This window comes from Oryctolagus cuniculus, chromosome 10, assembly GCF_051225735.1.
Source record: "Oryctolagus cuniculus isolate XC-2025 breed Fujian yellow rabbit chromosome 10, ASM5122573v1, whole genome shotgun sequence".
Lineage (NCBI taxonomy): Eukaryota > Metazoa > Chordata > Mammalia > Lagomorpha > Leporidae > Oryctolagus > Oryctolagus cuniculus.
Genome location: NC_142876.1, coordinates 31140421 through 31152941, shown reverse-complemented (window position 1 = coordinate 31152941; position 12521 = coordinate 31140421). Strand labels below are relative to the sequence as shown.

The 12521-nt window shown below is 52.0% G+C and overlaps 1 protein-coding gene across 3 annotated transcripts in view; it reads right to left on the bottom strand.

The window, feature by feature from the left end:
- The window catches only part of LOXHD1 (lipoxygenase homology PLAT domains 1), a 175383-nt gene that overhangs the window by 84851 nt on the left and 78011 nt on the right, over positions 1 to 12521 (bottom strand). For all 3 annotated transcript variants that reach the window (XM_051851250.3, XM_070050246.2, XM_089305178.1), the window contains 4 exons: positions 11635 to 11795; positions 5473 to 5549; positions 4547 to 4743; positions 1535 to 1727 (listed from right to left, as the gene is read on the bottom strand). In XM_051851250.3, the coding sequence (XP_051707210.3) occupies positions 1535 to 1727; positions 4547 to 4743; positions 5473 to 5549; positions 11635 to 11795 (628 nt within the window). The remainder of the gene's footprint in view (positions 1 to 1534; positions 1728 to 4546; positions 4744 to 5472; positions 5550 to 11634; positions 11796 to 12521) is intronic.

Below are 12521 nucleotides of genomic sequence, written 5' to 3'. Positions count from 1 at the left end.
AAGCCCAGGAGGGCTCCTTGGTTAGCACGGCCCTGGCAGACAAACACAGACAGTGAGGGGTGTCGGGAAAGCCTTGCTAATGAAAAAACAAGATCACTACTCCAGGGAAAAAAACTGGAAGTTTTACCAAAAAATGAAATGCATCATGATACAGTAAGTGACTCAGCAGTAAATGACATTTATACGTTCTTAGTAATGTAAAAGTTGACTATTGATTTAATTACGATGAAGGCTGGCAGGAGGGGAAGGTGTGAGTGTGTGTGTATATGTGTGTGTGTTTACACACCCACGCACCACACACACATACACCTCCACACAAGAGCCTGTGGATGCTAAAAGAGCTAAAGCCTCCTCTCCCAGGCTAGGAAATCAACAGATAACATCCAAGACTGAGAAACCAAACATTGAGATGCACACTAAAACTACAGAGCCAGATTTCAGAGGAATGCGCTAAAGCAATGCAAGCTGTCACCTCTGACAGGGGGACAGGGTAGGGAAGGGGTGGGTGAGGGAATGACTGCTCTCTTCTCTTTATCTCCTTGCCCAGTGCCTGTATCACTCATGGAAACCAAAGCGAGGAGCTGAGTCACACACTGCAGGCACCGTTGCAAAGCATGCGTCCGCAACACCGCCCTGGAGCAACCTCTAAGTTGGCTGAGGAGACCGAATGTGCCCATGGGGAGGTGCAGAGTTCTCAGAGGGGCACAGGCTGCTTGCTACTGCAGTGGTCACTAGCAGAGGAGCTTCCTGGGGAGGTGACATTTGGGTTGCTGCTTTCAGGGTGGGTGAAGAAAAGCAGAGAGCAAAGGGACACTCACCCGGCCACTTTTGGTCCCACTGCTTCCTTGATCCCCTACATAATCTGTGTCTCTGACCCCTGCCTTGATCTATGGCTTCCACAGGCAACTGGATGCCACATCACCTTGACCTTCGCCTCCTCAGGGAGGTCACCACCACCCAACACCAGCTTGACCCCCTTGCCCTCTTTGTTCTCTCCAGCTCTCGCTGACATGCTATTATATCCTGGTATTTACTGCTGGTCTCCACTGATGGGATTGAAAGTCCACAGGGCAAGGGCCTCATCTGTCCGGCTCATGGCTGCCTCCACAGAGCCCAGAGCAGTTCTGGCAGGCAGATTCTCAATATGTATCTACTGAAGAAATAAATGAGAGAAACTCATTTTATCTCCTCAGCCAGTCTCCCCAGGGAGAGACACAGACCACGACTCAAACTTCTTCTACACAGGGTTGAGAATGTACATTTCCAAAGGAAGTCATTTGCTGCCTTTGTCCCATTCAGCATTGAGTCCTCAGTTTCCCCATCTGTAAAATGATCCCTTTCTGCCCCTCAGAGCCATGGTTGCAGAGGCAATGGGGAGCCCCATTATCTCCCCACAGGGCCCTCACCACCACTTGGAGGTAGGGCCCCAGGAACCCCATGGGCCCTCCTCCTTCCCCAAGGTCCCCTGCAGGGGGCACAGAGCTGACATCCACCTCCCTACCAGTCCCCCCGCCCCTGGAAGCCTCCTCCATACGTTTCTGGATCTCCACGACCTCGCTGGGGTACAGCTCCACCTCCAGGCGCCCGTCCGCCTGGTTCTTGTCCAGCCAGCGGTTGGCAGGGAAGGTGTAGCGCTTGCCTTGGCGGGGCACGCGGATCTCAACACTGCCCAGGAACCAGCCTGCGTGCATGCCTGCGCTGTCATGCCCAATCACCAGCCGATTGATCTGTAAGGAAACCCCAGTGCAGGTGCACAAGGAACCAGGGGCAGAAAACCCCCATGCTCCTACCTGTACCCACCCCCAAACACCAGCACAAACAGCTCCCTTTAGCTGGGGCCTCCAGTCCCCCAGAAGACAGAGGAGGCTCTGCAGGAGAGCCCAGGCCCCAGTCCTGTGCCTTCCATCAGCCAGTAAGGGAAACTAGGGCATCACTTCCTCTGGCTCGCAGCCTCCCTGCCCTCCTCCTGAGTCCAGCTCACCCACAGGGTGGGGGTGTGAGAAACAAGTAGGGGAGCAGACAAGACATGAAGTTGAAAAGCTCTGGTATGTACTTTAAAATCTTAGGTTGTGGCTGCAAGAGAATCTTTGACATGTTCTGTGTCACCTTCTGATAGCTGTGTCACATCTGGTTTGGTTTGATTTGAAACAAGACACTATTGTACATATTTCTGCACTTCTCTGATATGCCCATCCTATAGGTGACAGAATAAGCAGACAGTCTCTCAAGGCTCTGGGGACCTGTGTCTGATCCCCTTCTCACTCCTGCTTCCCAGGAACACTCTGCGGTCCACTTGTCTTGCTGTTTTACATGTTAACATCTTTGCCCACTGGCAATCTAGATGAGAGCACACATGATCCCATCACCACCCTTACAGCTACTTGGCTTTTCAACATGTGAATGGCTTTTCCAATGCTTTGAAACACTGTTTGAGGCGATTTTAATGTCAGGTGGGATTATCAGATGGCCAAGAGCCCTTCCAGGTTGCAGATTCTCTCTCTGATGGTTTGGATGGGTGGTGCCTAAAGACAAGAGTCAGAAGACCGTCCGTGCCAGCCCTGCCCTGGCTCTGCCATGTAAATAGGCGCCATCTTGCAGCTGGAAACGACAACACCACCACAGGCCAGCACAGGTAACCTGGAAACACCAGGAGGAAACCAGTGCTGTGGGCAAGGCCCGAGAGCCTCTGCATTCCTGCCAATGCCAGTGCAGAGCACCGCTGTCCTTCCCTGGTGCCAGGACTGTGAAGGGGAAGGACAGGGGCAGGTGACTTCTGTCTGCTCTGACTGGCAGCTCCCTAAGGGCAGGGCTGTCTTTCCCTGCTGCAGCTTTCTGCACTGGACATGCAGTAACTGTTCGATCACTTCTATTGAGCACTCACTGCATGCATTTGGGTGTTAGTAACATAGCTAACACGACTAACAATCCCATCAGGATTCTCTGCTGTGGTGAAAGAGAAAAATGAGGCAAACGGAGGCTAAGGGACCTGGGCAGGGCAGGGAAGTGGAAATGCAGGGCCTCAGAACAGGCAGTTGGTAGCCAGGACCTGGGCTCCCAACTTCTTGTCCACAATGCTTATTAATGGAGTTTTAGAAGCATGAGGAAGGGCCTACGGGTAGCCCCTCTACCCCTTGCCACTCCCCACCCCTTGGATGTCTCATTTGTCTGCTGACTGCCACCAGAAATCCTTTAGCAATGGGAACAGCACTTTTACTCTACAATTATTGATTCAGTTTATAAATGTAAATACTTTGATCAAGAAAATCCTTCAAAGTTCAGGAACCTCAACGTGTAAATGACTGACATGGGATCTTTCCGCAGTTACGTCTGACAGGAGAGAGACTTCCAGGGCCCAGAGCACCCAAAATATGCGGGAGGGCAGGAAAGATGAGGTGCAGGCAGAGGGCTTGTCACCCTGGCAAATTCCACCAAGCTACACCGCGAGAGGCACAGATGGTAACAAAACCCAGCTCAGACCTTTCTGGAGACATCCCCAGTATTCAAGTCCAGGGTTTAGATCTATGCCTGTCTGAGTGAAGTCAAGAAAGAGCCTCCCCTGACCAAACTCGAGCCAGGCTCCTAAGCCCTGCACGAGCCCCAGCCTTGGGCTGGGAAGATGTGAACAAAACACCAGCACAGCTCTCAGAGCTCAAAGCCTCTTGCTGGGATGACCCTCCCTCCCCTGTAAGTGCTTGCTGAGAAAGCTCAGGACTGTCAGAAGGGTTTACTGTCGGTTCTAGCCAACACCTGAGGACGCAGCCTGTCTCCCAGCCTCTGGGAGGGTAGGATCCAAACCCAGGTGGGTTTCATAGGAGCCAACCTCCCCCTTTCTGCTCTATGTGATTTGTCATTCCCAGACTCGCCTGGGCTCTGCTCACCCTCCTCCTAGTCCCCATTCTCCCTTTAAAATGCCTTGCAAGTCTCCACACAAATCAGCTGAGTTCAGCTCAGGCTGCCTCTTGTCCCTGTCGCAGTAGTGCTTCTCTGATTCAAGGCTGCCTTCCCCTTTCACGCCCAGCTTCGTCTGCCTTTGACTGAGAGCCCAGATCATTTCCAGCAAGGCCACCTGGGAGCCTTGATTGATGGAGATTTGATGGAGATGCTCAGATGCCATCCCCCACGGCAGCCCAGGTGAGGCCTCGCAGTGAGCTCCAAAACAAGCTTCCCGGGTTCAATTCTGGTGCATACCCAATTCTGCACATGGAAAGTACTTTTAGGGCCTCTTTTCCTTCCTTCCTCCTCTCTTTTCCTTCCCTGCACCTGGCATCCCCTTCTCCAGTGTCTGAGACCCAGGCACATTGGTCCTGGCTGTGTAGGTAAAAAAAATGTTGTAGATAAAGCCACTAAAGATAAACATTCCATCCCCAAAGAGACTGCAAGAATAACCACTCTTTTATATCTTCAGCTGCTCTGGGTCATAGCTAGAACATAACATACATGACCAAAAGCCCCCTTTTCCCTTCAAAGAGCACATGTGTGGCGCCCATTGGATATCTGTAGGAGAACAAGAGAAACTATATCACATGATCTTGAGAGGGAAACTTACAGTTCCAATGTTCAGGGTCTCCAGGGTGAACTCGTCCACCCGGCCACGCTCGAAATAGTCTTTGAGGTTGTTATCGGAGACGAGAAGAACCTGCTTGATGGTGTCGGATTTGTCCCCGTAGAGCTTGATGTAGACTTTAGAATCCGTGCTGGCCCCAGAGACATCCCCTGTCTTCACGCTGATGTGATAGCGGAAGTCTGGCCAGCGCAAGGCAGAGGGAGGCAGGGGGTTAGTGCTCTCAGGCAACCAGGAGCGGGGGGCTAGGGCAGAAGGGTCATCTGCAGTGGGGACAGTGGCTGGGAGTCTGGGGTCCATGCCCTGTCTGTGGAGTCCCTTCAACTACAAAAATCACAACTCTGACGGGTGCCCTGCCTGCCCTAGAGGGTATAAATGTGCTGAGAACAGGAAAGTGTGCAAGGCGCAAGCAGGAACACCAAAACCGAAGAGACAGAAAGGACCTCCAGCGATCGCCTGGACCTGTGACAGATGGAAACTGAGGCAAGGAGGGCAGCAACCTTTCCAGACAGTGAGGCACAGTCTTTATGCTCAATGCCTGACCTCCATGGTACAAGCAAGGACTCCTCACTTTATAGCCCCTTCGACAAGCGCTTCTCTTCCCAAGACCTAAAGAGTGGGTGCCATGAGCAAGTATCCTTGGCCTTGCAACTGCTTGGTACATGAGCAAGTGTTCTTGGCCTTGTAACTGGGTGGTCCCATATGCATGCGGGGCCTCACCCGCAAGGCCACAAAGAGACTGTGCACACAAGGACAGACAGACAAGAAACTTCCAGAACGCCCTCTTCCAGAGCCCTCCCCAGCGCTGCCTGCATGAAATGAAGTAGAGAAAATGTCTTCATGGGCTCCTTCCGTTCAGCCAAGGGAGGACACTAGTCATGTTAAGGGCACAGCCACTCGGGACGACTCACTCTTCAGCGTTGCGTTGCTGTCACTGGGCAGCAGCTCTCGGACCAGCTGCCCATCGTCCTTATCCTTGTCCAGCCACCTGGTGGGCAAATGGGGATGTTACACCCTTGAGTAAGTCAGGCAGCACCCAAACCATCATACCATCCATGCAGTCCCCAGCCGACTCAGAGCTTTGAACTTAGCAGAGAACAACGGCTCTACAAGAGCCCCTCAAGCTGGCTGGGGAAGGAGGGCGACCATGAGGAGGTGACATTTGGCTTAGATTTGAAAGGTGGCCAGGAGCCAACCAGAAGAAGAGGGGACAAAGTATCCTGAGATGGAGCAGAAATTCCAGGAGTGGGCAGAAAGATCGTAGAGATGGAACCCAGCAAGGGATGGAGGGGCAGGTGGAGGGGGGGTGGCAAGTGAGGCTGGAGATGAGAACAGGCCACATGACATGGGGCTCTGGTAATTACAGTTTGTTCTAGAATCCTACCATGTGCCCAGCTCTGGGGTGGAAAGAGGCAAAGACACAGTCAGTGACAGCTCCAGTGTAGAGAAGACAAGATGCCCCAGCTGAGGCACTGAGGAGCAAGACAAGGGAGGGGGTGCACTTGAGGAAGCACTACTGGAACTGAGACAAATGGGAGGGGTTCACAGTGAAGGGACTATGAGCTGAGTTCCCAAGGACGAGTGAGATTTACCTTCAAGAGGCAGCTGGGGCTCTGCAATCAGGGCCGGGGTCTGGGAGCTGTGGCCCGTCACCCTGAGGGAGTGAGCCAGTCCCAGCCCCTGCTGCTTACCCACCAGAGGGAAAGGCAATGGCACTGCACTGTCCACCCGAGAAGCCCCTTTCCTGCTGAGCACGGAGCCCCAGACTTGGAAATCAGGCCCCAGCTCAGGCATGAGTGTACTTATAAGGTCAAGCATAAGCCTGTACTCAAGCTGGTTTGTTGAGTCAGGGCCAATGGCAGCAGAAAAGACACCCTCAGTGCTCTCAGGGCATTGGGGAAACCAAGACAATGCCACTGTGTGAACAACCTCCCCATTGGAGGATGCTGTGGTCTTGACTGTGCAGTCCCTCCTGAGGGAGGCGGTGCCTGACCACAGAGCCTGTAGATGACAGGGGCGGGGAACCTCTAAGATCCAAGAAATTATGTGATCCAGCCCCGACAAGGCAATTGCAGGTGGAACTCAAAATTCAATACATGTGTAGCAGACTAATGTTTAAGCTGATAATTGTGTATGCCCCCAGCAGAATAAAGGTTCCCAGCACTGCAAGAAGGCAGGCGACTGCTTCATACGTAGGCCTCCTGATGAGGAGCTCAGCCCTCCCTGGACTGCAGGCTTCCTACTAATATGCCAGTCCTTTCCCAGGGCCAATGGAAACCACGCTGATGTCCCCAGCCCTTCCCTCTCACGCCCTCTCCCTAACACATGACCTCACATCCCACAGGACTTGGCCAGTGGCTGGCTGTTAGCAAACACTAAAATGCTAGTTGTAATACTTCCCCTGGGCTTTGGTGCTGCAAATCTAGAACATCAGAGAAACATTTAAGGGGCCAATGTAGCACCGTGGGTTAAGCCACCACTTGCAACGCTTGCATCCCCTTCAGAGAACTGGTTCAAGACTTGGCCACTTTTCTTCAGACCCAGTTCCCTCCTAACATGCCTGGGAAAGCAGCAGAAGATAGAGCACGTATTTGGGCCCTTGCTGTCCACGTGAAAGACCAGGATAGAGTTCCTGGCTTCGGCCTGTCCCAGACCTGAGTGTTGTAACCATTTGGGGAGTGAAGCAATGGATGGAAGATCTTTCTGTCACTGCCCTCTAAATAAATGAAAGAAAGAAAGAAAGAAAGAAAGAAAGAAAGAAAGAAAGAAAGAAAGAAAGAAAGAAAGAAAGAAAGAAAGAAAGAGAGAGAGAAAGAAAGAGAGAGAGAAAGGAAGAAAGGAAGGAAGGAAGGAAGGGAGAGAGAGAGAAAGAGAAAGTGCTTGTGACTCTAAGATATAGTGGTAAAATTGCAGGTGCAGAGGAGAGGGGAATTTGGAACCAGAGGCTGCTAGCTACAGTCCCCCAGATCAGCCCACCGGGAACTTTCGCTGTGGTCTCCTCTGCTGAGGTTACTCTCACAATTCCCAATCACAGAGACCACAGAGAAAAAGGCCATAAGGTCACCATGGCTGTGTGCTCCCAGGGTTGGGGATGGGGGAAAGCAGCAGGGCCCCTGGACATCAAAGAACTCCATCCACCCTCCCTTCCTGTCTCCACCACTTATCCATCCCCAGCCCCCTCCCGGCAGCGAAAGGAAACCATGACTTGTCATTTCATTTCCACCTAAATACTTGCAGGGTATTAATAGATATCTCCAAATATAGCCATTTTCTTTTAGCTTCAAACACTTCAGCCCAGTTTTGGAGTGAGATGTTGTTGAACGGAGAAGGCAGTCTGCTGGGGGAATTATTGCTCTTTCTCTGGGCTCACAGGAGTATGCAAGTGCAAGCATGTAAGCGTGCGCACGTACACACACACACACACACACACTCACATCCCTGCTGTTGATAAAATGCTTCCCACTCCCTGATCCTAGCAGAGGAGAAGTTCTGGTAAACAGGCCTGTTGGTTGTCCTCCCCAAAGCAGCTGAAATAACTGCTCTGGAGAGGGAAAAAGCCAAGTGTGAGCACAGGCTCCAGGCCCAGGTTCTGCAAGGTCCACCTGGGTCCTGAGTTGGCAACGCCACCTCCATGTGCCTTGGCAAGATGTGAGACTCCGTTTTTTATTTATTTATTTATTTATTTACTTGAAAGTCAGAGTTACAAAGAGAGAGAAGAGGCAGAAAGAGAGAGAGAGAGAGGTCCTCCATCCGATGGTTCACTCCCTAGATGGCCGCAACAGCCGGAGCTGTGCCAATCCATAGCCAAGGAGCCAGAAGCCTCTTCCTGGTCTCCCACGTGGGTGCAGGGGCCCAAGGACTTGGGCCACCTTCTACTGCCTTCCTGGGTCAGAGCAGAGGGCTCGACAGGAAGTGGAGCAGCTGGGTCTCGAACCAGCACCCACATGGGATGCCAGGGCGTCAACCCACTGTGCCACAGCACCAGCCCCAACTCCATTTTCTAAAATAAGCATGAAGCCTTCGGAGTTTGGAGGCAAGGAGGACTCTGGGGTGTTGGGGGGCTAAGCTCCTGATCTGCCCTCACTCAGCCTCAGCTGTTTTAGACCTGGCTCCTTGCAAAGTGGGATATCCTATTTCATCTTCACCATCAATGTACAACATGCAGTGGTCAGAACAGCAGAGAAGTTAAGAGATTCAGCCAAAGTCACCCAACACCCAAGCACCCCTGGCACCAGGCATGTGGCAACGCACAGGGGATACACCAACTGCTTCTGAATTCCATTTCTAGGTCTCCTCACTGCTTCCTAACCTGTCCTGGGGCTTGGTCCCCAGTCCCCAACTCCCCCCCCCCCTCCACCATTCATCATTTCAAGTAGTAGGCATGACCTCTGACTCATCCACCAAAGGCAGAAACCCAAGGTCACAAATTTCCCCTGTCTCTTATTAGCAAATCCTATGAACCCCACCTCCAGAAGCATCTCTGATAAAGGCCCTTATTACCACCTCCTTTGCCACTATCAAGGGCCATGCTGGGTATAGACTTGTGCTGATGTCCCAACCCCAGGGTCTCACAATGAAGGTGGCCTTATTGGAAATAGGTTCTTTGTAGATATAACCAAGTTAAAGTGAGGTCACTAGGATCGGCTCTAGTCCAATGTGACTGGTGGTGTTATAAAAAAATAGGGGGAGGGGGTGGAATTAGAACACAGCAAAGGATAAGTACAAAGGGAAGGCGGAGTGAAGAGAGGCAGGGAAAAAGGGCCATGACCACAACAAGGAACTCCTGACCCTTCCAGGAGACAGGTGTGGAGCAGATCCTGCTCAGAGCCATCAGAGGATTGTTAACACCACGATTCTGACCTTCCAGTCCCCAGAGTTGTGACACAATAAATCTGCATTGTTTAAGCCATCCAGTTTGAGGTACCTGGCTATGACAGTCCTGGAAGACCAAGACACCACCCCAGACTCTGTGAAGCCTCCTACCTGCCACGCTGTTTCCTCCCTGGACCCCCTGCATCCTGTGGCCTCCACCCAGAAGGCAGATCTTCCTCAGGCGTGAGAGGCCACCACGCCTGCCTGGCGCTGGTCTCTGCCTCTGTCCTCTGGGAGACTTCTCTTTCTCTATTGCTTTGATCTCCATGGACTAGAGAACACTCACGCTCATTATCCTCCTACTCTCCTTTTCATCCTGCACCTGAATGTCCCTCTGCAGACCGTCCCTCCCTCTCTGTCCTGTTGTCTTGGTGAGGCCCTTCCCATCAGCCTCTTCTGCCACTGTGTGTTCCCTGCACAGCATTCCTCATGGTTCCCTCTAGACTGCAGTCTCCCTGAAGACAGGGAGCAAAAATTCAGCAGGTGCAGACAGAATAGAAAAACAATAAAGGCTCCTCCATCCAGTGTACGGCCAGTCTGCCTCCCCATCCACAAGGTGAGTGAACAAGTCAGTGGCTAACTTGAAGGAGACCCTACTCCCCTCACCGGTCCCTTGGCTTGAGACTGAGGGCTCACCCCAGGCCTTCTTCTGCCCCATCCTCCTCCTCAGTCGTTCCCCATGTGCAGGGCACCTCCTGCCAACCTCTGCACGAGCCTCGCCCTCAGTCCTCTGCCCCTTGTCCCATGTACTGCTCCAGCCCACATGGCCCATCTCCCATCTCTATCAACTTTCTGATGCCCCTTCCAGGCCCAAGTCTGGTTCCGCTGCTTCCTGGAAGCCTGCCCCAGGTTTCCCAGCCCTCACTCAGCCTTCCCCTGTCAGTAGGGCTCATTTGGAACTGCCTGCATTATTAGCCAGCTTTTCAGTGTCACTCCCTGTAATACCAGCAGTGGCTATAGCTAGAATACTATAGAGCCTTTTGTCATTGACAAAATAATTCACAATCATCCCCTCCAGGGCTAGGGAACGGTCTACCTGGGCTTGTAGGTGGGGAGCAATGCAGCTGTAGTTACGTGTGTTCAGGAATGCACCTGCGTGCATTTGTGCAGCAATGCATTTCCCACTGGGCTGCTGTGCACACATCCCCTTTAGTGCAGCCGGCCTCAGGATGCCCTGCGCCAGCCATGAGGTGCACACACAGCAGCTTATTGACAGATGCAGAATGAAGCCCTGGAACTGGGATTTGAAGAGCCAGGAGGGCACCAGGCCCCCAGTTAATCCTACTGTCTGCACCTCCCAGACACTGCTGTGAGTGGAAATGAAAAGCAATCAGATGGCACAAAAACCACAGTGTTTCTGGTCTTAAAATGTCTCATCAAGGACTTCTGGAAGTCAAGGAGAACCAAAATTTGCTATGAAAGGAATCTAAATTCTTAAGACAAAAAGGGAGAAGAAACTTTACCTTACTAATAAGTTGAGGAAAGAAAACGAAAACAAAGCAAGATATCTTTAAAATATGTTAACAAGGAGGAGATGTGGTCAGAAGTTAAAGAAATAAAAAACACTTTCAATTCGAATGTTTAGTTTGGCATGGAACCAACTTTCTAGGTTAGTTAAATTTAGAAATTGTCCATTTTGATGCCACTTGGGATGCCCACAATTCAGAGTGCCTAGGTTTCAGTCCCAGCTACACCCCTCATTCCAACTTCCTGTTAATGCATACCCTGGGGGGCAGCAGGTGATGATGCAAGTACCTGGGCCCCTGCTACCCCTGGACTGAATTCTAAACTCCCAGCTTCAGCCCCTAGCCCAGGGCCATTGGAAATGTTTGAGAAATGAGCCAGTGGATGAGAGCTCACTCTCTCTCTCTCTCTCTCTCTTCCTTCCTCACTCTCCATCCCTCCCTCTCAAATAAATACATAAATATCAAAGAAACTGTCGGATTTTATTATGAAAAATCCCTACCTTTGGTATAAAAGTCGAGCCTAGGACACCCCACTAATGTGTCATCAGTAGGAGGTGGGGTCAGGGCATGAGACCAAGGAGTAAGTGACACTAGCAAGGTCACATGGTTCCCACACCATCCACAGCCTTGAACTTCTATGTTGCTCCCCAGTCTAGGTAGTAGGACTGGGACTTCCCCAAACTCGGGGATCATAGCCTAAGCTGGAGATCATGAAAGCAGGTGGGACTCGGGTACCTGAGACAGGGGAACTCCACGTTGTCACTCTCGGGCTGCCCCTCCTCTCTCACCAGCACCCGGTCCAGGTACCAGCCGCTGCCCGAGCCTTTGCCATCGTGTCTGATCCTCACCCGCCTCACCTTCCGCATGGTCACAGACTCAATGGTGAACTCGTCGGCCTGCAGCAGGGAAAGGCAGGAAAGCTGGCTGGGTGGTGACTGACCTGGCACCCAACAACCGAGGGAAGACTCAGGCCCAGAAGTCAGACAAGTCAGAGCTGATGGTTTGGGGTCTTGCCTTTCCCAGATGAGACAGGGGCTGCCTATAGAGAATACGCTCCACTCCCTGCCCCCAATTTTCCTAGCAGAATGTCTTTCAAGTCAAGTTCCCAACCCTTAAGGCCTGCATTTGTTGGTGAACCAGGGGCCATTCCCCACGATGGCCTTTTAAAAGGCAGCTTCCCCTGGGAGGAAGAATGTATTAAGCTGTTATCAGTTGTTCACATTTATCATGAACTACTTCCTTGGCTAACCTCCTCTGGTCTGTGCTATAGGGGGATACTGGTCTTCTCCCCAGAGGGGAATGACTGGGATTGGGGGTAGGGGTGGCGGTGTGTGTGGCAGGAAGGTGTGCTTGTGAATTGTACAGTTTTGTCTACCACTGAGGCAGCAAAAATGCAGTAAGGACACTAAGGGTGGGTTTGATGGACAAGAAGTGAGGAGCTATGGGAGGAAAAGAGCAGGAAAGAGTGAAGAGGTGGGCAAGTGGGAAGGAGAGAGGCAACGTGGAAAGCTATGTGCAGGAAGGTATCCCCACCTCCTCTCTCCACATGAACCCACCTCCACCCACAATATCCCTGCTTGGGCTATTCTGCACCACAGCTTTCAAATGGCTCTGATCCCAAG